The following is a 21,643-nucleotide window of genomic DNA, read 5'->3' as shown; positions in this document are numbered from 1 at the left end:
AATCAAGTTTACCTCAGTTTCCTCATCCGTAAAATGAGCTGGAGAAGGAAATGGCACACCACTCTACTATCTTTGCCAAGAAAACTCCAAATGGGTCACAGTCAAACACGATTCAACAATGACAACAAATTGCCTTTGTATTCCAAACAGTTTCCTGGTGCTCACTACAAACAATTAATGATAAATAGTAAAATCCTGCCAGAGTGTAATTAAAATGATGGGGCATATAATGAATTTCACTAATAATAAGGAAGCATCTGGGAAATAGCTCACTTTCCTTAGAATTTAGGTCAAGGGCAGAAACATAATTATCATTTTATGGGTATGCACAACCTGAATTCCCCTTCCCCATATACATCTCAAAATATGCCTGCACTGCAGATTTGATTTTCTTTTTGAAGTAGTGAATGCTTCCCAGTTTTGCTAATGTTTCAATTATTTTTATCTAAATAGATACTCCTTTCCTTTACAATGTAATTTAGAAATGTTTCAATGACTTGCTTTTCTCACCACTAATAAAATAAATATACATGAGGAAAGAATATAAACTCATTTCAGCCAGTGAAATTTGTTTTAAAAATCGTTCTATTGGGGGTGGGGAAGCTCTGGGGAACGACCTCTTTTTTTTTTTTTTTTTTTTTTTTTTTTTTTTTTCCTTCCTCTCTTCACTAACAGGCTGATTTCCAAGGGCCGCTGTAGACAGCTGACACGGCACTTCCAGTTCACCTGGATCCGGGGATGCACACATGCACACACCTAGACTTATGTAGTGCATAATCCGCATGTGTGTATCACACGCCAGATCCCATCTGAGGATGCTGGTTCCGAAGATAGCGCACTCCACGTGTGAGTGCAGCGTTTACACACTGTGCGTCGTAGAAGGCAGAGAGGGCCCTGCATTTCCCAGCCAGTGTCCTCTGGGCACTTGGGTGTCTGCCACACGCCCTCTGCCCCTCCTTCCCTTCCACGTGTGCTCACACTTGGGATGCGCACACTCATTCACAGTGCCTGCGGTTCATGTGTCGGCGTCTGGACCGCATATATAATAAACACAATCCTACACCCACACGGTCACACACGTGCGCTTAGTAGTTCCATGCCCCTGTCCAGCGACAGCTAAAAGTCCCCTCTGTTCGCCCTCCTCCTCCCACCCGGGACAAGTTCCACGTGGGCACCCCGCGGTTCCAGCTTTTTTCCACCTCTCCAAGCGAAGTAGCCCCCCTCCAGCCCGCCCGGGGGGCGGGCCGCCAGAGCCCTCCGGCCAGACAGACAAAGCGGGCGCCCAATGGAGCTGGGCCCTGCCTCCCCAAAGGGAGGGAGTGGCCGCTCGGACCAGCCCAATGAGCGCCGAGCCGCGCGCGGGACTTCCTCCCGGAATCCCGTTGGCCGGAGGAGCGGGGCTGGTGGGTGACACGTAAGTTGAGTGGGAGGCTGTGGCGGCCCCGGCCCGGTCAGAGGCAGCGGTCGAAGAGGCAGTGGTCACCCCCTCCTGGCCCAGGCGCGCCGTGCCCCGCATTCTAGCCTAGCCCAGCAGCGATGCGCCCGGGCTAAGGAGCCGGCCAGCGGACCGGGACCAGCCTCGTTTCCCTTTGTCCTACTCTCACCCTCCTTTAGGTGGCAACAAAGTAGCGCCCGGAGTCCGAACCGGCCTGTCCGGACTCTGACCTGTGTGCTGCCGGCCAGCCCAGCCCAACCTGCCAGCAGCCCAAATCGGCCGGATCCCGCGGGTGCAGGGAAGCGGCGGTTGGCCGCCAGCTCGGCTCGGCCGGACCAGGGACCGAAGCAGGCTGGGCAGCCGGCACCGAAGCATGCGAAGGGGCCCCGCGCGGGCGACAGCACTCGGGGAGAGCGCACTCAGGAAAAGTTTGCTGCTCCGCCGCTGCCCCAAGGAGTTGGAGTTGGAGCGGTCGCGGCGGTAGCGGTGGCGACGTAGATGGCAGCCCACCCCTCAGTGCCAGGGGGCTGAAGCGATCGCGCGCCGCTGTGCCTGGGGGTCCTACGCCGCCTGCGCCTCCTCCCTTCTCTCGGACCCGTGCCCGATGCTGCTCCTGCTGCCGGGTGCTGCAGCCCCCTCCTGTTGCGGCGGCTGCAGCTGTTGAAGCGCTTGGGGCGCAGAAGAGAAGGAGGTGGAGGAGAAGGAGGCTCGGGGGGCCAAAGCGGGGACTATGGGAAACGGGATGTGCTCCCGAAAACAGAAACGGATCTTCCAAACGCTGCTGCTGCTCACCGTGGTGTTCGGCGTCCTCTACGGGGCCATGCTCTACTACGAGCTGCAGAACCAGCTGCGCAAAGCCGAGGCGGTGGCGCTCAAGTACCAGCAGCACCAGGAGGCCCTCTCCGCCCAGCTACAAGGTACCTGGGGGCCCCGGGGGCCCCGGGGGCGGAGCGGGGCCGGCCTGGGAGGCAGCGAATTGAATTCACTGGCTGCACACACACACTCTCTCTCTGTGTCAATGTATCTGTGTCTCTCAATGTTTCTCTCTCTCTGCCTCTGTCTCTGTCTTTGACTTTCTCTCTGACTCTCTGTCTCTCTCTGACTCTGTCTGTCTGTCTCTCTCTGTCTCTGTCTGCCAGCCTGACCGCCAGCGAGCACAGTCCCCAATCAAATTTTGCCTTTCTGCCTCTGATTTAGGACACAGTCATGGGTGTGCTGGTGACCAAGGCACCGCCTTTGACCTTCAGCATCTCTATAACTCACTCTCCTGTCATATCTCCCTGCCCCCTTTTACCTGTTAAGAAATGGGACCATCCCTCCCAGCATTCCTGCATTTCAAGTAGCTTCAGAGAATGTCATTGGCAGGTCACTTACAAAGTCCGTCTGAGGGTTATAATGGGATTTTTGATCTGAAGCTGGAAAGGTCCTTCCTTAAAGATCAAGTTAGTTCAAGCCCCTTATCTTTTTCAAGCCCAGAGAGAGTAATCAGATTTTAAGAAGAAGGTAAGCAGATTTGAGTTTCTGCCCTGGAGTTGAGATACTTTGCCCCTTACATTATATCATAAGCAGAGATCTAAAGCTGGCAGGGGTCTGAGCGATTATCTGGCCCAGTAGGGAAACTGAGCTTTGGAGACATAAAGTGGCTTGACCTACGTGAGATTTGGAAGTGGCTCTGTCAGGATTGGACTGCTTGTATTGATTGATCTGAAATTCTTGGAGAGGGGGAGAAGTGTTCATAACCCCATCTTTTGCTTTCCTAGTTGAATTCCAAGTTTTATCAGTAACAAACATTTGTTACTATGATGTTGTGGAGTTCCTGGACTTGTAGTCAGGAAGAGCTAGACTAAAATCTTCTTACCTTCCACGTTTACCAGCAAGTGACTTAAAGTATTTTTAACTTCACTTTAACTTAAACTTATTTTTTTTTCATCTGCAAATGGGGAGGCTGGACTCACATAACCTCTCAATCTCTTCCAGTTCTTTATTTTTGATGCTATGACATGTTTATTATATGCTGAGTATATAAAGAGCAAAAACAAGCAGTCCCTGCCTGCCCAGTAGGACCTTCCATTCTATTTACTTTGGGGGAATGAGGAGATAACTAGGTATAGAGATAGGCAATTACCCCATATGTAAAAATTTGAGTTAAATACAAATTAAAAAAAAAAAAAAAACGAACAAGCAGAAGAGGAATACTAACATCTGGCCAAGGGGAGTATGGCCCCTTGTTGAAGGTCACCTTTGAGCTGAGCCTTGAAAAGGGAACTTAGTGGTTTGCATGCAGTGGGTGAGGAAGAGGTTGAGTTCTCATTCATAGAAGTGCCCTTCCCCTCAGACTCTGTCTATCCATACCCTCTCAGACAGGATCAGTATTTTCAAGAGTGATACTGAGGAAATTTGGGGGAGTAGAAAGGGATCATTGCCACAAAGCTGATGGAAACTGATCTAGCTAGTAGTTGAAATTTTCAAAATGAAGTCCTGATCCCCTGGTCTAAGCAAACGGGGAATCAGCCGTGGATTGTGTCAGTGCAGATGGATTGGAGAAGCTTGGAATGTTCACAGTGTATATGCCATACGACACTTAATGACTTGTTTACCTTCACTGGTTGCATTTGGTGCATCCCATATGGCTTATTTTCAAAAATGTTTCTTCTGGACTCAGTGCAATTGATCACTTTTCCAGCCTCAGCAAATACCAATCCCAGCCACACCATAGACTCACTCAACTTCTATCTATCAATATATCTAATGGAAGTGTCAAAATCACATAAATAATGCATGGATTCAAAATAAACACTATGTATGGTAAATAGTCCTATTGGGAAAGTCATTTAACCTTTGAAGACTTTGAAAGTCTTAAACTATAGTTACTTTTTAGCTGTTTCATACCTAGTGTTACTTAAACTAAGGAGTCTAAAATTCGTCTGGAATCTTTTGAGATAGTGTTTCCTGCAAAGTAACTGTCAAATTACCATTGTATACTCTAGCTATAGCTTGTATGTATCTAGATAATTACACATTGTTTCCTAATTTGAATGTCTGGGTTGAATTTTCCCTTCTTTTTTTATTTTTATTTATTTCCAGGACTTCTATAGTATCTGGGCACAGTTTGTTGACTGTAAAAAGTTTGTTGACTGAAAATTGGCTGTCTAATATACCTTAAGTATATTGCCTTCCAGGGCAGGGACTGTTTTGGTTAATGTCCTCATCTCCCCTGTCTGAGTTTTCACACCAAGTAGTTGCTTAATAAATATTGGCTTGAATCTTATTGAAGATTGTTATGGAGACACATTAAAGCAATGCCTTTAGGTCACTTTAGTTCTTTTGGATGCTTTTTCTAATTAAAAAAATATATTAAGGCCGAAGAGAAAATTAAACCCACCTATTTGCCTGCATGTTTGCTATGACCAAATTAGAAGAAAATAAGGTATTTTTAGCAAATAAAAACTTCATAGCTATAGGCACCATCCATCTGTGGGCTCGGCTGGACTCTGAAGAGATCTTGTTTTTTGCATTCTGGCTTTTGACTGGTTTTTCCCCCCTTTCTTTTTTAACTGGGTGAATTGACCCATGAGTTATTGTTGGTATGAGGGGTGGGGATTTATTAGTCACCAGCTTCTTTCCGGCTTGCTTCCGCATATCAGGTTGCACCATACTTATCTTAGAAGTCCAACTGGTGTTTTAGAAATAGATTTTCATAAAAGTATAGAAGAGGAAGGAAAGGGGAGGGCTGTAGGTGCTCTTGGATTCCTTGTCTGAGTTCCTTGATCGAGCAAAGTGAGCCCTCTTTCTCCCCCTCTCCTCACCCCATTGAAAATTCTGAACCCAAGTGAGGATACTCATAAGCCCTCTTCTGTGGGTTCCTCCTCAACCCTCTGGATCTGATCTGGCTTTGAAAGCAAAACCAACCAACCAAGGAGGGACCCCAGTTCCTCCCTCTGCCCAGCTAACTAAATCTCCTTAACAGCTGCTGCCAGAATTTGATGACTGAGCTCTTAATTAATGAATTGATGCTTTCTTCCTGTTTGCACTATTGGATTTTTGAATATAGATTTGATTTTCTTTCTCATCCTTGTTCTTTCATTTGTGAAGTGAGATGGGGGAACTTAGCATGATGCAGACTGGTATTGGGGGGTATTTGTAGGACAGAAATGGCATCAGAAGGGGGAGAAATAAATCTTGAAAAAATTTTGAGTTAGGTGGACTTAAAGCCCAGCCTTTCATTGAATCTGTTATTTCCTCCTGAATTGGGATATTGTAATAGTTACAACAGGGCAATGGAAGCAGCATTGCAAAATTAGGCCAAAGTGTTTGGGTAGCCCTTGTGCAGCTAGCTCACTGTTAGCTGCAATTCTGGAACAGTGCTTCTTGTTTATTTTTCATTTGTTTATTTATTTAGATTCGTGAACAACCTGGTTTATGCGTTTTCAGTAGATTATGCCTTGGTTTTCCTCTGCCTCTGGAAAAATGCATTTCATCAAGAGGAGTCAATAAGGAACTACCCAGGAGGATCCTTGGTGCATAATGCTCTCAAGCTTCTCTGTAGTTTAAATTTAATCTTTCTTTTGTGGTTTGACTAGATGAGGTAAAAGGAGATAATTGTATAAATTCTCTTTTAAAAAATATGAAAAAATTCAGTCTGAAAAAATGGTGCTAGTTTGTTTTCAGCCAACAGGATTATAGTCAATCCCTTATACACACTGTACTTTTGAAACAAAATTCGATTGGAATCCTATTATAGTGGAAGGAACACTTGGATTTCCAGGCAGATAACCTAGGTTAGAAATTTGGCCCATCTGCTACTATCTGTGCAATTTGGACAAATCACACTATCTTTCTGGGTCTGAGTTTCCTCTTCTGTAAATGAGGAGATGATATGAGGTAATTTCCAAACTCCAGCTCTGGGTTTGAGTTTTTGTATTTGAGTCTTAGGGCCATTAAAAACTCCATTAGGGGTTTGGTGTATGAAGTGGTGAAAGTTAGAAGTTTGGTACTTGAAAAGCAAAGTATCATTGGGAGATTGGGTAAGAGACTTGGAGAGTGGGTTCCCACTAGTCTAAAGATAATTTTAATATAGGAAATTCCATTGCTCCTCTTTCAGGCACTTAGTATGTTTGATTTTTGCATTCTAGCAACTTGTTCTAGAAATAGTAGCATAATTGAGAGTTTGCATTAGAGATAGGAAGACCTGACTCTAGATCCTGCCTTTGACCCATACTAGCTGTGTGACCTAGATCAAGTTATTTAAGTGTTCTAGGTGACTGTCTAATACTATATGTTACAGAGAAGGTGCTGACCTGCATGGATCAACAATATCTCTTAACTTGGAGTTTCCAATATGAATGAACTAACTCAAGGATCCAGTCTTTATGCTGTTCTTGTCCTTGGCCTTAATTATTTGTCTGGGGGCCAGCTAGGTGGTACAGTGGATAGAGCACCAGCCCTGAATTCAGGAGAACCCGAGTCTAAATCTGGTCTCAGACACTTAACACTTCCTAGCTGTGACCTTGGGCAATCACTTAACCCCACTTGCCTCAGCAAAAAAAAAAAAGAAGTAAAGGAAGAAAGTAAAAAAATATATATTTGTGCTTTGGAATGTTCTATCTTCATTGTCTCCCCTACATTCCCCACTAGCTGTTAAGTCCTTTGAAAGCAGGGGCTGTGCCTTCATTAAGTTTTGTATTTCTCTGTGTGTTGAAATAAGAAACATGTCATGGATGTGTCTGGTAATAAAATATTCCCCTTCATTACCCATCTCTGCTGTAATCTTTGCCTCAAGTGTCCTCGAATGTCTCTACTGTCAATTTCTCCATTACTCACTTATCTAGTAAGCAGTTTTGTTCCTCCCCCCCCCCAAAAAAAAGTCTCCTTTTATTTAAACTTCCCCATTTCTGTTAAAGATACTGACATTTTTCAAGTTAACTCAGGTTTGCACTTTGAGAATTATCCTTGACTTTTTCTTTATTCTCAATCCCCAAATCTAATCAGTTTCTTTTTTTTAATTCTACTTTCACAATATACCATTTATCCATTCCCTTCTTTCAGCTCACATGGCTAATACGTTGATTCAACTTTTATCCAAACTATTTTGATAGCCTCCTAAAAGGTCTCTCTGACACCAGTCTCTCCCATCTCCATTACATCCTTCAAACATCTGCCAAATAGATATTTCTTTTTCTAAAGGGGTTCAAATTCTACTATCAGCATGAATTTACCAATTTTAATATTTTTATTAAAGCTTTTTATTTACAAAACATATGCATGAATAATTTTTCAACACTGACCCTTGCAAAACATTGTATTTCAAAATTTCCCCTCCTTCCCCCTACCGCTTTCCCTGGATGGCAGGTAATCCAATACATCTTAAATATGTTCAAATATATGTTAAATACAATATATGTCTACATATTTATCAGTTAACTTAGCAAGCAGTTTTGTGATTTGTTTCGTTTTATACTTGTCTTGGATTGTGAGAATGTAGAGAACTGTGTATCTGCCATAGGTGTGATATTAACATATGAATAGATGTTAACATACACAAAAGGTAAAAAGCATCCACCCTCCATGAGAGTATACTCTACAAATTCAGAAGTCATTGCAATAGTAAAAGCTTGAGATTCAGGATGAAGAGGCACTTGTTGATAATGGGGGGGGGGGGTGTTAGATTATCCAGGGGATCTAAAAGAACAGGAGGGTTTAGGAGGTCAGGAGCTTTCAGAGGTTAGAACTGAGGTGAATGGAAATATCCAGGTGTACCGGGAGAGATGGAGAGTGGGGGTTAGTTTCTGCTTGAGCAGTTATTGAGCAGTTATTGAGTCAGGGAGATAAAGTGATGTGGCTTCTGGTAAGCATTTTGCCTCTTTTCTCCTCTGTCCAACTTCCAACTGTAACTCTGAAAGCAGTAATTAAATCAATATTACCTTTGCTGGCAAGACCTTCTCAAGGAGTTGTCCTATTAATCCAATCACTCTCCTGACTTCCCTCTCCTTATATACTCTTCCCTAGCTACCACTTCCCTAAATTGGTTGCTTTTCCTATCAAAATGTAAGCTGTTTGAGGGCAGGGCCCATCTGGTTTGCTTGTATTTGTTTCCCTAGCTTTTAGGTGAGTGTCTGGCCCTTAGTAAGCATTGAAACTTTTTAAAGTGGTGATTTTGGTCTCAGGCCTGTCTTCTTGGAGTCACATCCTAAGATGGAAGCGTCATGAGGTACACTCAGGAGATACTCTATGTGAGGAAAAGGCCCCAGGCATCTCATCTTAGACTCTTTGAGAGCAGAGTTTATTCCAGTCCAATGCAACACTGGGATTCTGGGGTTTAGGACTATGATGGCCTTGAGTCCCCTTCAAAACAGCCTTTTTGATGTACCAGGTACTACACACTGAAATCCAAGGTGGATATGAGGAGCTCTTTGAAACTAACTCTTGTATCTCTGGTTTTCAGAGGCCAGGTTTTCTTCTAATTCTGAAATCCTGGCAGTAGTGGTCCTCAGTACTCTAAAAGTCTGCTTCTCATTTCTTTCCTTTTCCATTCCATCTTGTGTGAACAAGAAACAAAGAGTAGATAGGAGCCCTAAAGTATGAGAATCATAAAGGATCCCGGATGCAGTTCTTCCAGACTTGTATCATGCTAGTTACCTGCTTGAAAACCCCATAGTGGCTGTCTTTTCCTTTCCCAAGTTCAGGCTGTTCATCTTATTATCCAAAACCCTTCATATTTGGCCCCATATTCCTTGTAACATTTTTCTTTCTATTCTCTGTTCTAAAGAGAATCTGATTTAATTCTAACTTCATTGAAATCCTAACAATTTGTTATCTTGTCTTTGGCCAAAGTGTTCCTTCTACTTTTTTTTATACAAAGACTGTAACCCTCTTAAGGCTGTGAATCCTAACCCAGATGACAATAGTGAGTCAATTACAAAAATTCGGTACTCATTGGCTTGAATCTGTCCCATGATATTTGTCTGTTGGACATGTGTATTGGTACTCTATTCACTAGAGTGAATAGAGCTGTGTTCTCCCGTGAAACCCTCTCAAGAGGCTCCACCCAATATGCTACTGGCCTTTCCCTTGGCCTTTTATTATTCTATGGGTACCAGTGCATCATTCATGTTGCATATCTTTCATCCCTCTGAATCCAGGGTTAGCTCACTTCCTTTCATAATCCTCCCTCTCCTTAGGATCTCACGTTTGGGGCTGAAAACAGACTATAGAGGCCATCTGGTCCAGCCTCTTAAATGTTACAGATGAGAAAACTGATGTACTGAGATCACACAGGGAATATGTGTTAGAGGTGGAATTTGAATCAGAAAAGCTGATTCCAGAATCAGTCGTTTTTCTTTTCTTTTCTTCTTTTTTGGTTTCTGTAATTGAGTGATTTCCTTTTTCTTGCTTGTGTGCAGGTCATTGTGGGTAATATGCTTGCAACACTGTGTTGAAAATATTAGGGTCCCCAAAGCACTGAGTTACTTCATATTTCCTCTGCAATATAAATACACTGTTGCTATTATATAATTATTAAAAATAATAGCTCATATTTTTATAGCTTTAATTTTCTTTTACAATGTTTCACTATTTATTTAATTTCTACTTCAACCCTGTGAGATATAGGTGCTTTGATTATTCCATTTTATAGATGAAACTGAGTCCTGGGGCAGGGGTGGCAGTGTGTGGTGGTAAATGATTTGTCCAGCATGAAGCTGCCAGTGTGTCTAAGGAAGGAATCAGATTCACATCTAACTGACCACTAGCTTTATCTGCTGGACCAGGTTCTAAGAACTCAGCACTGAAAGGACCAGATCCAGCAGTTGAAGAGATCTGTCTTATTTATCTGTCCTAGCTATACCAATAGATATGACTATATATCATATGTATCTATTATATATGTGTGTGAATGTATATACACATATGTATGTACACACAGATATAGTATGTTTACATATGTATTGTTTATAAAAATATTTAATTTACCTTGAAATATATATTTTGTATAAAATCTCATTCTTTGCAAAATATAATTATTATTAACATAGTGATAAGAATAATATATTTACAATTATTATAATATATTTTATTTTGAAATAAACATTTTTATCTACTATTTTTATTTTTTTATTTTTTTGCCTCAAGATAAAAACAAATGCATTATATCATCTGACACACCTTGATCTCTTAATGGTAACTTAAGTTCACATAAATTTGTTGTTGGTTTTAATCCTTTTCTAGTCTAGTTTTTTTTTTTTTTTTTTTTTTTTTTTTTTTTTTTTTTTTTTTTTTTTTTTTTTTTTTGGTACTCTTCTTCATCAGCATCATCAGGACAATTTGAGTGCCAAAAAAGTACTTACTAGGTCAGGCAGCTCAACTCTGAAAAGCAGGCAGACATTTTCTTCTGTTTTCTTTAAAACTGGGTTCAGTTAAAACTGAACCCTCTATTTGGAGCCTTCTTGGAGCATCTTCAGCGCGCGCGCGCAAATTTTATTAGACCTGGAATTAAGTCTCTTGCTTGCCATGCTCTGTGCTCCTGTTAGCAGACAGATCACTCTCCTCTCGCCCCCCACCTTGTCTCAGTTCTGCTGCCTCATTAGGCTCAGCATTAGTCTCCAGTAAAATCCCACGTCCTGCATAAAAACAATTCCACTAGACTGTTCTCCTTGGGGGCAGCAGTGTAGGAGGTGGTAGTCCTAAAATTCTCTTACTCTGACTGATAATTTATAAGATAGTTTCTGTATTGCTCAGAACAAAATAGTCCTTTTTTGAGTACTGCTATTTGTGATATTTAATCACTGCTTTGAACTTAGTACTTTGGATTATCCATCTCTTTAAGAAAAGAATGTGCATTAATCCTTACATTTTTTTCCTTTGAGGATAAAGAAGGGAGGGATTAGCCACATAGTAGTTCTTTTTATTTTTTTCTCACATGGACTGAGATAAACTAATTTTTTTTTTGTAAAGTTTAATATTTTTCTTTTTCATGATTTTCAGTTCCCAGTGACTCCTCCCACAATACATAAGTATCATCAAACCAAACAAATCAATGTGTTTATGCCCTATCCCACACCCCTGGCCTCCTATCATAAGTTTGCCAGAGGCAGGATTAGTTACTGAATGAACACTCAGTGTTCTGATAGCTTTGTAGCCCTTATCTCTCTAGTGGTCACCAGTGTGCATTATTCTCCTCCTTCTACTCTTTTTTTATTTTTTCCTGTGTCTCCTTCTCCATAAGCGGCCCTGAATTCTTTATATTGAGGGTGAACTATTTGCAAAGTATTGTGGGAAGTATACACAAGAAGGATCTTGTGCTTCCCCCAATGTGGCCTAATTGCGGGCCAAGGACTGCTTTAGGGATAGGCATATAAAAATAGATAACATTTGTATCATTTCTAAGGTTTGCAAAATGCTTTACAAATAGTATCTCATGTTATCCTCGCACAACCCGAAGAGGTAGATGTCATTATTATCCCAATTTTAACATAGGAAGGAATTGAGGCTGAAGATCAGGGGTCACCCAGATAGTAAATTGCCAATGTCATATTCAAACTGGGACATTCATATGTCCAAGTCTTCAAGAAGGATGTAATTCCTGTTGTCAGATTTTTACATTCTAATAGCTGTGGATGAAACCATCAAGAGAACTATCCTCTTTTAGACTTTTTCAAAATGATATTTTCTAAATGAAAGGATGAAGATTAAATTCTCAGTATTTAAATTAAAAACAGTATTTTTTATTTATATATTTTAAAAATTTTGTTGTCTTTTACAAAATTTTACAAACAATGTATTTTCAAATAGAAAACAAAACAAATCTCTGAGTTGATGAGGCACTGTACCAACTTGTATTGCTGCAGACTGGAAATGGAACACGCTGCATATCTTTTACACATCAGTTATTGAGGGTAAATTGTAACTGGCTATCTCTGTAATAGAAGTACCTGATATCAAGGCTTTTGCATTTTCTTAAAGCTACTGCTGAGTCTCCAGAGAGCAAGCAGTGCCTGTTTATGTATTCTCTTCAATAATAAGCACGTCAGTACTTGGGAAATATTAGTCAATGATGTTACGATAATGGCTTACTATCCACGGATCTTTACTTCAGCCCAAGGTCTGCTGGGATCTCCTTCTACTGTGCAGCCTTAGCTACTATATGATAGAATAATATTAGCTTTCTCTGTAGCAGTGGTTCTTAAGCAGAGGTCTATGAACTTGTATACTTCTTTTAAAATACTTGATAATTTTATTTCAACCTAGTTGGCTTCCCTTGTAATCCTAAGTGGTTTATCTTATGCATTTATAAGCCATCTTCTGAGAACAGGAACATAGGTTTCATTCGCCTGGCAAAAGGGTCCAAGACACCAAATGATGAAGTGCATTTGCTTTTTAGGAACTTTAGCCCCCAATCAAGAAACACTTGACTTGTGTGTACCATAATATCGTCAGTAAATTCCTGGGTTTGGATTCAGTCTTACTTGGAGTCAGAATAACCAGTCAGTTATTCTCTTTGTTCCTCATTTTTCTCATCTGTGAAGTGGGGGGGGGTGGCCTTGACAGCTTCTGAGATCCTTTCCTTCCAGTTGGTTGCCTCTGCTTTTTGGCACCTGTGACTCTGAATTTCCAAAGCCTCTGCTTACAAAGCATCTTTAGGGTGCCCAGAGTATGAAAGGTTCTCCACAGTGTCTATATGAAACGTCATCGAGCTTTGAAAAGCTTATCTCTAGAAGGGCAGCTTCAAGTGAGAACATTTCTACTGTAGTCATTTCTGACCACCTTCTAAGGTGATAAGGGGTTGTGATCTGTGGGTTAGAAAGGTATCAACTCGTGTGAATTACAGAATTTTAAAATACTTGTCTTTTTGGATCTAGCCTTGTGATCCATTTGGTATGAGGGAACTTCTAGTATGATAGCTTTCAACTTCTCTGTTATTTGTAATTACTGGTCACCTGGATACTGAGAGGTGACTTGTCCAGGATCACAAAGCCAGTATGGGCAAAAGAGAAGACTCGATCCCTTACTCCGAGGCAGACCACCTCTTGACTGTGTCACTTAGTAATATAATAGATGACACTAGCTGTCAGTAGTTATGATGTCTTCTTGTTGTTACTGCTAAGCTAGGCTTGTGACTTCATTTACTTAAGGAAATTTCCCTCTTCCGGTGGAGATTGTCACCTACTTGGCATCGGGTAAAATTCCTGAGGGTTGGCTGAGGGCACCAGGACCCTATAGGGGTTTATCTAGGAACAGACATGTAAGGCCAGTCTCTAATCCATGGCTTTCTGACTGAACCTCTCAGTGGAAGGTCACCATCTGATCTGGAATTTTATTAATGAGGATAGACATTATAACAATTTTTCATTTGTACAAGCTGCTCATTTGTTTTCGGTTGTGTTTGATTCTTCATTACCCCATTTGGGCTTTTCTTGCCAGAGATACTAAAATAGTTTGCCATTTCATTCTCCAATTCATTTTACAGATAAGGAAACCGAGGTAAACAGGATTCAGTGAGTTGCCTAGGATCACACAACTAGTAAGTGCTTGAGACCAGATTTGAACTCAAGAAGATGTCATTTTGATTTCTAAGCCCAAAGCTCCATCTGCTGTGCTACCTAGCTGCAATCACTTATGATCTATTTACAACCTGGATTTAAATGCAAAATATCCTTTAACCACTTGATGTTGAAATGATGATAATTTTGTTGGGAATGTCCATGCCGGGGCTGCTCTAGTTCTGTAAGAGTAGCATTGGGCATTTGCTCCACCCTACTCGAGGTCAGGAAGTGGAATTATTGTTTTTGACTCTCTATAATTTTTTAGAGTAACATTGCCAACATATAGCATAATTCTTGACAAAGCAAGTACCACATTTATCCAAAGTTAATGACAAATTATAGTTTAGAATAAAGCAGAGACTTTTATTCACCTTTATACATGAAGATATGGGTATTTGGTTAGATAGTAATTTGGTCAGTATTAGTGTGGTTTTTGGTTTAAATTGAAATCCCTCTCCTCAACCCAGTAATAAAAGAAGTTGAAGTTATAAGTTATATTTATATATAAATATATATATATATAAATATATATATAAGTTATATATATAAGTTATAAGTTGAGATTATAGTGTTAATTTTGATAATTGAATAGTCATTGATCATGAATGACAAGTGGGTGATATTTCATTAAGGAGTTTTGTAAAGCAGTGATTTTATGGGAAAGAAAACAAGAGACCTGGGTCTAGGTCCACTTATCTCTGACACTAAATATGGAACCTGGGACACCTTTAATCCTGGAGGCAGATTTGAATAATCAGAAAAATTTTATATCCAGTCTTAACTAATTTTGATAGGACACCACTGTTTTTATAAGATTGAGAGCTGTTAGTTAAGGGACAAAGGTGTTTAACCTAATGATTTATGACTTGTGTCCACCCCTATGTAGAAAATTTATATCGTTCAGTCAATTTGTAAGATCAAAATAGAATTTTTGAAATATTAACATCCTCTATCACCTACTTCCTATCCTCCTGGAAAATATTGAGGTTATAATATAATAAATGGAAAAGAATGTGGAACATCAGAAGGTGACAGATTAGGAATTGGAAAACTTTGAAAATTGCCTAGTTTAAACCCTCTCACTTTTTTTTTTTTTTTTTTTTTTTTTTTTTTAAAGATGAAGAAACTGAAACTGAGACCCAAAGTAGCTCGGTTAATGTCACATAGCCAGCCAGCGTCAAAAGTGATATTTGAATCCAGGTCTTCTTGATTTTAAATCCAGCATTTCATCCACTAGCCCATGCTGCTTCAAATTATGGGTAATTGTGAGTGATGCTATTTGAGCAGCACTGATAGAAGTAGTCTTACCCTACTTTACAAAATGGGCATCTCTGAAAATCTGAGGACCAAGTCAGAAAGGTTCCTCATGTAATTTCCCATTGCTGTTAATTCTGATTTCCCACTTATCTTTTAGTGTGGAGGATATTGACATCTAGTAAACATTCCAGAAGCAAACTGTGTTCTGCCTTTGTTTGGGTAGGTGATTCATAGAATGAATCTTAATCCACGAGTTCTTTGAGGTTAGGGATTATCTTGTTTTTCCTCTTTATATTCTCAGTGGTCTGTGCAGTTCCCTGTATTTGGGTCACATAGTGAGTAGTACACTGGGCTTGCAGTCAGGAAAATCTGAGTTTGCATCCCTTCTCAGATACGTACTAGATAACTGACCCTGGGCAAGCTATTGCTTCTGTTTCCTTATCTGTAAAATGGGAATAATAATAGGACCCACCTCCCAGAGTTGTTGTGAATATCAAATGAGATAATCTGTGAAAAGTGCTTCATATATTTTATAAGTGCTAATTGTTATCTTCATAATTAGCCATCATCATTATTACTGAATAAAATCGAATAATATTGAATAAAATTGACTTGAATAATATTGAATAAAATTGAATTAAAAAAAAAAACTGGCCTTTGAGGTTATTTCCCACAATAGAATTTAATCAAATGGGTAGTCGCCATTTTCATTTACTTTTGTAGCCTTAGTTCTTGTGGGGTTGGATAAAGAAAGGGAGCTGGATTTGGATACAGCTTCTAATTAAATCATCTTTTCAGGAGGCTTGCTAGCAAGGAAAATGGAGACTTCTTTGGTGTAGATCGTAGCCCCTTGGCTGGTGTAGCCAGAATGTTCTGGTGATCTAGAGACCAGCCATCTAATATTGAGCCATTCCTATCTTAGCTGAGCTGACCATGGGATGCCATGACTTTGGCTATTATAAAAGGGCCAACTTGTGTTTGAGTCTCTTGGAGGAAACAGTAACAGACTTTTAACATTGTTGTCTCCTGTTAACTTTTTATGCTCAAAAAGCTGCTACTTAACAGTTGATCTTGCTTATTGTTGTTATTGTTCGTCCTTAGTTCTCTAAGAAGACCATAACATCTGGGAGGTAGGTGGTACCCTGACATGCAATTGAACTGGATTGAAGTGAGGGAAGACTGTGCAAGGTTACCTGCCTCACTTTCCCTATAGAGCCATCTGGGTCCAGTAACCAGATATAGAACAAGATGACTGGAGATGGCCCTGGATGAATTGGGAGACTTTGGCCATTTAAACATCTCTGGGACGACCTCTGCAGAAGAGCACTATATATCACTCCTATACCCAACAAGAGTGGCAGTCAGGACTTTTGTCACCCAAATCAATTGCTATTCAATTATCAAAATTAGCACAATAGTCTCAATTGTATACTTATAACTTGAACTATTTTTTTTTTTTTATTACTGGGTTAAGGAGAGGGATTTCAATTTAAACCAAAACTTGGAGTTTTCCTTAATTCAGATTTTCCTTCCCCTTTATTACTTTAAATGAGTGAGATCTTCTGAGAAGCTGGTCAGATCCTCTTGACAGAATAAATTCTCCTGTAGAAAAAAATTCCTTAGTCTGGAGTTCATGGATAGATTTTAGAGGAATCTGAACTTTGGAAAAAAAAGTTTATTTTGATAACTCTTTCCTTTACATCCCTATATATTTTAATGTATGCATTTAAAACCATCATTTAGCCACAGGGTCAGTCCAGACTTCCTCAGACTACCAGATGGGCCCATGGCACAAGAAGGTTAAGGGGTAAGACTCCCTTTCCTGTGGTCATGTTGGGTGCTTTTGAAGCTACCTTACTCTCGGTCTAGTGAAGAATCTGAGTAAACAACGTGGTCATTTAGGGTGCCTAATGATGCTAACTTATTAATCCTATTAATAAGTAGAAATATCATTAGTTATAATTACTGATATTCTTATTAATATTGACATTCATTCTTTAGAGACCTGATATTTGCTTTGCTTTGAAATTATAGTGTTAGGTTAGGTTTCTAATACTTTTCCTTTTAGGTGTATTTATTTTTGCAAGAGATTTTGGGAAGTGATTAACAAAGTAATGGCAAAAGCTAGTGGTGAGGAGGTATAGGGGTGCACTGAAAACCAGGTAAAGCTCCATTGAGATGAGAATGTCGGGGACCTTCTTGTAGAGGTTGTTTGGAGGGCAGACTTCAGGATAGAAGTATCTCTGGTAGATAAAGCCACAGATGTATTTGATGAGCAAGGAGGTTCCCTCCTGTTTCCTGGAGTTCTGGCTGGCTCACTTGCCACAATGTAGAGTGTAGAGACTCCCTTTTTAAAAATGTATCATACCAAAGTAAAATGTTGGTTTCTTTTATTTGTTTCTCCAGAGGAAACTGATAAAAATAAAGAACAGTTCAAAGCTACTAAAAAAGCCAGGCAAGTTCATTTTAAGACATTTAATTCAAATGTAGACTTCTTGAGGGCAGGAACATTATTGTCCTTATATCACTCCTATACCTAACACATAGATGATTAACAGGTGCTTATGGATCAACTGCTTCCTTTATTCTGAAATCAAGAATTTATGTTTTTTTTAAGTCATTAAGAAATGGACTCTATAAATCTTTTACTCATTTCCTAGACACATAGAATTGTAGAGCTGGAAGAGTCCTTAAAGACTATCCAGCCCAGTTTCCCAGTTGAGGAAACTGAGATTAAGATACATGAAGCAACATTTTCCAAGTTTTACAGAAAGTTGATGGCAGAGCTGAGACTGAAACCCGTGGTTCTCATTCCTTCCAAGGTGCCTTCCTCTCCCTTCTCTCCTCTGGCATCCAACTGCCTCTGGAGCTACATTGGATTCAATGATTAGTTTCTTAGGATGGGAGTTGTGATACAGTGGACCAATTTTGTATCAGCTTTGGGCTTTGGAGTCAGAATCATTGATTTGGATTCTGCTGTTTAGTTCCCATATGATTTCTCCTTTCTAAAACTTAATTTCCTCCCCTGTAAAATGAAGGGGCTGGGTTAGATTTTCTACTATCCCTCCACTTCTACATTTTTTCTCATACAATAAGTGACTATGGACTCGGGCCCTGGGTCTTTGGGAAGTACTTTTGATTTTAATTGAAGTGAACATTTAAAGCTAAATGCCATCCCATAGAATCTTTATGATTCAGATTTTTAAAATTACATTTGTGTGGGTGGAGTTTTCTATTAAAGGGCTCAGGGAACCTTGGGATACTGCTTTGAGCCTTGGAAACGAGGATTATAAAATGAATGTTTTTGTGTCGCAGCTTTTTTATATAAAATTATAAAGGTTTTGACATTTCTTTAAAAAGGCCTTAATGTATCTCTTAAACTACTAAAGAAGGAGATGAAATGGTATAAATTAAGGCCTGACATTAATTATAAGGTCTGGTGAAGGAGGTGGGAAGAGAGAAAAATGGGAAAATAAAATGCCAGTACTTATTAACAGTCACATGCAGGGCTTGGATTTTTTCCCTCTGGTTGCATAATTAGATTCTTTCATGGGAAGTAAAGTAACTTTATACTACCAGGAAGGTAAGTAAAGATACTGATAACCATTCCCAGTCAGTAGGTACATTTTGAATTCTGATACCAAGAAGGCTAATCAAAAATTCTTGGGACCATAAGCTTGTCCCTCTTTTGTAGGAACTTGAGTTTGGAAATATATTTTTAGAACTAACAGCTTTTTGTTTCTGTGATTCCAGCCTGCCCATTGCAGGCTCATTATGAAGATTGCAATGAATGTGTATTAGTGGTCTTGGGTCCATCCCTTTTATTGGATTCTTTTATCCATGACTTAAAAATTCAATCAAATAGACTTCTATTATGGGCCTACTGTGTGCCAGGCAAAGCATACTAAGAATCAAGAGTTTGTTTTTTTAAGCCCCTTATCCTTAAGGAGTTTATATTCTAGTGGAATAACTTGGCCAACAAGCATTTATTAAATGGGTTCTGTGCTAGCTGCTTGGGGCATCAGGACACCATTCCATCATTCTCTCCCACCTCCTCACCACTCCCCCTGGGCAGTCTGTTGCTGTGGCTTGGCTATTTTGCCTTTTAACACAACCCCATCTTTTCTCACACAGTCACTACCCAGGTAGGGCCTCCACCTTAAATTATTGCATTAGCTTTGTGCCTCAAGTCTCTCCCCTCTAGTCCATCCTCCATTCAGCCCCCAAAGTGATTTTTCTAAAGCACTAGTGTGCTCATGGCACCCCTTACCCTACTTAATAAGCTCCAGGGGCTCCTTATCACTTCTGGGATTAAATTGCGAATTGCTTGATTTGACATTCAAAGCTATCCTTCCTTCCCTTTCTAATCTTTTTACACACACTCTTGGATTGCGGGACCCTGGCCATTTCATGAATAAGATACTCCATCTCTCCCCCTGTGGCTTTTCTCAGGCTGTCCCCCATGTCTGAAATGATTTTTCTCCTCATTTCTCTTTCTCAGGTCTCACCTAAAATTCTGTCTTCTATAGGAGACCTTCTTTATTCTAGTGCCTGCCCCTCTTTTATTTACTTCCAGTTATTGATCTCCTGCTCCTATTTGTTGACTCCTTGAGGGCAGGGTCTATGTTTTGACTCTGTTTTGGCTCGCCAGCGCTTAGAATGGTCCTGGGCACATCACAGGCACTTAATCAATGTTTATTACTCCTATATTTGAGTAGCTAGCACTTGGCCAAATCATGCTGATCATCTATCTAATAGAACAGCCAGCTGGTGAGAAGCTTCTTCTCATTCACTAGCCTCCAGGCATTTCCTCCCAGGACTGATACTGATCTGTTTTTGTATCTCTCTGGATCTTTATTTACTGTGGAGCTGTAAAGCTTGATGGGGATAGTTAGTAGCCGCTGTTTATATAGCATTTGAAGATTTACTGAGCTCTTGCTACAGTATCTTCTGAGCCTTTCCAGAGTATCCTGTGAATGAGTCCTCTAGGCATTTTAATGGAATCTACATTTTAAAGATGAAGATACTGAGTTATGGGACTCGATCACGGAGCTAGTAAAATGTCAGCAACATGATTGGAACCTGGGCTTTCTAACTCCCAGCCTAGAGGCCTTCTGATTAGATCATAGGGTTAGAAAGATCCATTTGCTTTGAGATACCCAAGTCACCTCCAAGGACTTCCTTGGCAGGCTTTCTATCTGCTATCCTCATAAATTGGAACAAAATTGAATCAACGGTGCCTCCTTTTTGGATTCTAACAAAAGTGAAGGAAACCCATTTCCTTATATTAAAAACCTACAGTCCTAGTAAATGGTGTTTATATGTGTTTGTTTATGCATTTTATAATAAACCGCTCATTGGACAAATTGTAGCAAAATGATGCCTTTATTTCTGCTAAGTACTGGTTAGTAATAGTTTTCATATCTAAGTGTGTAGATTCTTGTAGAAATATTCTTGGTGAGGGGAAAGGTAGGGTCAGGTGAGGAAATTAGTGAATAGCCTGGCTTTTGCATGGTCAGTCATTCAGGGCCCTGGGCCAAAGGAAGCTGACCACCTCTCTCCTTTAGAGAGGGACATGGTTCAAAGATCATTTTTAAAGAGGAGCTGATTATTAGCAGTTAGGACCTTCTTTGTCTCTCATTTTAATTCCTGAGTTTAAAAAAAAAAAAGCTTAAAAGTCAAATACTTAAAAAATATTTCCAGATTTTGGAACCTGGAAAAGATAAAACTGTTTGCTAATTGCCAAGACTGGAGCTGGGCTGATTCTCCTTATTGCCCTAAGCAATTCCATTAGGTGGAGGTGTCAGTTTGTTTTAATTTTCATCTTAATCATCACCAAACAGGAGAACAAAAAAGAGGATTACATATGAAGCTGTAACTTCGGTTACGGTATAATTTGTTTAAGAAGTATAGATCAAATTTAATGAGGTAAAAAAAAAAATTGCTATCTGTATTCCCCTCTGAGCTCTGTTTGCTTTTTTAATCTCTCTCTCTCTCTCTCTCTCTCTCTCTCTCTCTCTCTCTCTCTCTCTCTTTCTCTCTCTCTCTCTCTCTCTCTCTCTCTCTCTCTCTCTCTCTCTCTCTCTCTCTCTCTCTCTCTCTCTCTCTCTCTCTCTCTCTCTCTCTCTCTCTCTCTCTCTTCCTCCCCCCTCCCCCCCATGTGGCTGTCTTTCTGTTTTCTTTCTATATGTTTGTCTTTGTGTCTTCTCTCTGTCTGTGTATCTCTGTTTCCTTTCTCTTCTCTTCTCTCTTTCTCTGTTTCTCTGTGTTTCTCTGTCTGTTTCTGTCTCTCTGTTTTCTTTGTTTTTCTGTTTCTTTGTCTCTCTGTGTGCCTGTCTTTGTCTCTCTCTCTGTCTCTTTCTCTTTGTCCCACTCTCTGTCTCTCTGTCTCACTGTCTCCCTCCTTTCTGTGTCT

At 40.2% G+C, this 21,643-nt stretch overlaps 1 protein-coding gene across 2 annotated transcripts in view; it reads left to right on the top strand.

The window, feature by feature from the left end:
* Positions 1-1,388: 1,388 nt before the first annotated feature.
* GOLIM4 (golgi integral membrane protein 4) overlaps positions 1,389-21,643 on the top strand; it is a 97,805-nt gene continuing 77,550 nt past the window's right edge. For both annotated transcript variants that reach the window (XM_012546603.3, XM_023500820.2), the window contains exon 1: positions 1,389-2,352. In XM_012546603.3, coding sequence (XP_012402057.1) covers positions 2,166-2,352 — 187 coding nt within the window. In that variant the 5' untranslated portion in view covers positions 1,389-2,165. The remainder of the gene's footprint in view (positions 2,353-21,643) is intronic.

This window comes from Sarcophilus harrisii, chromosome 3 (genome assembly GCF_902635505.1).
Source record: "Sarcophilus harrisii chromosome 3, mSarHar1.11, whole genome shotgun sequence".
Taxonomy (NCBI): Eukaryota; Metazoa; Chordata; class Mammalia; order Dasyuromorphia; family Dasyuridae; genus Sarcophilus; species Sarcophilus harrisii.
This window is presented reverse-complemented; position numbering and strand designations above follow the sequence as displayed.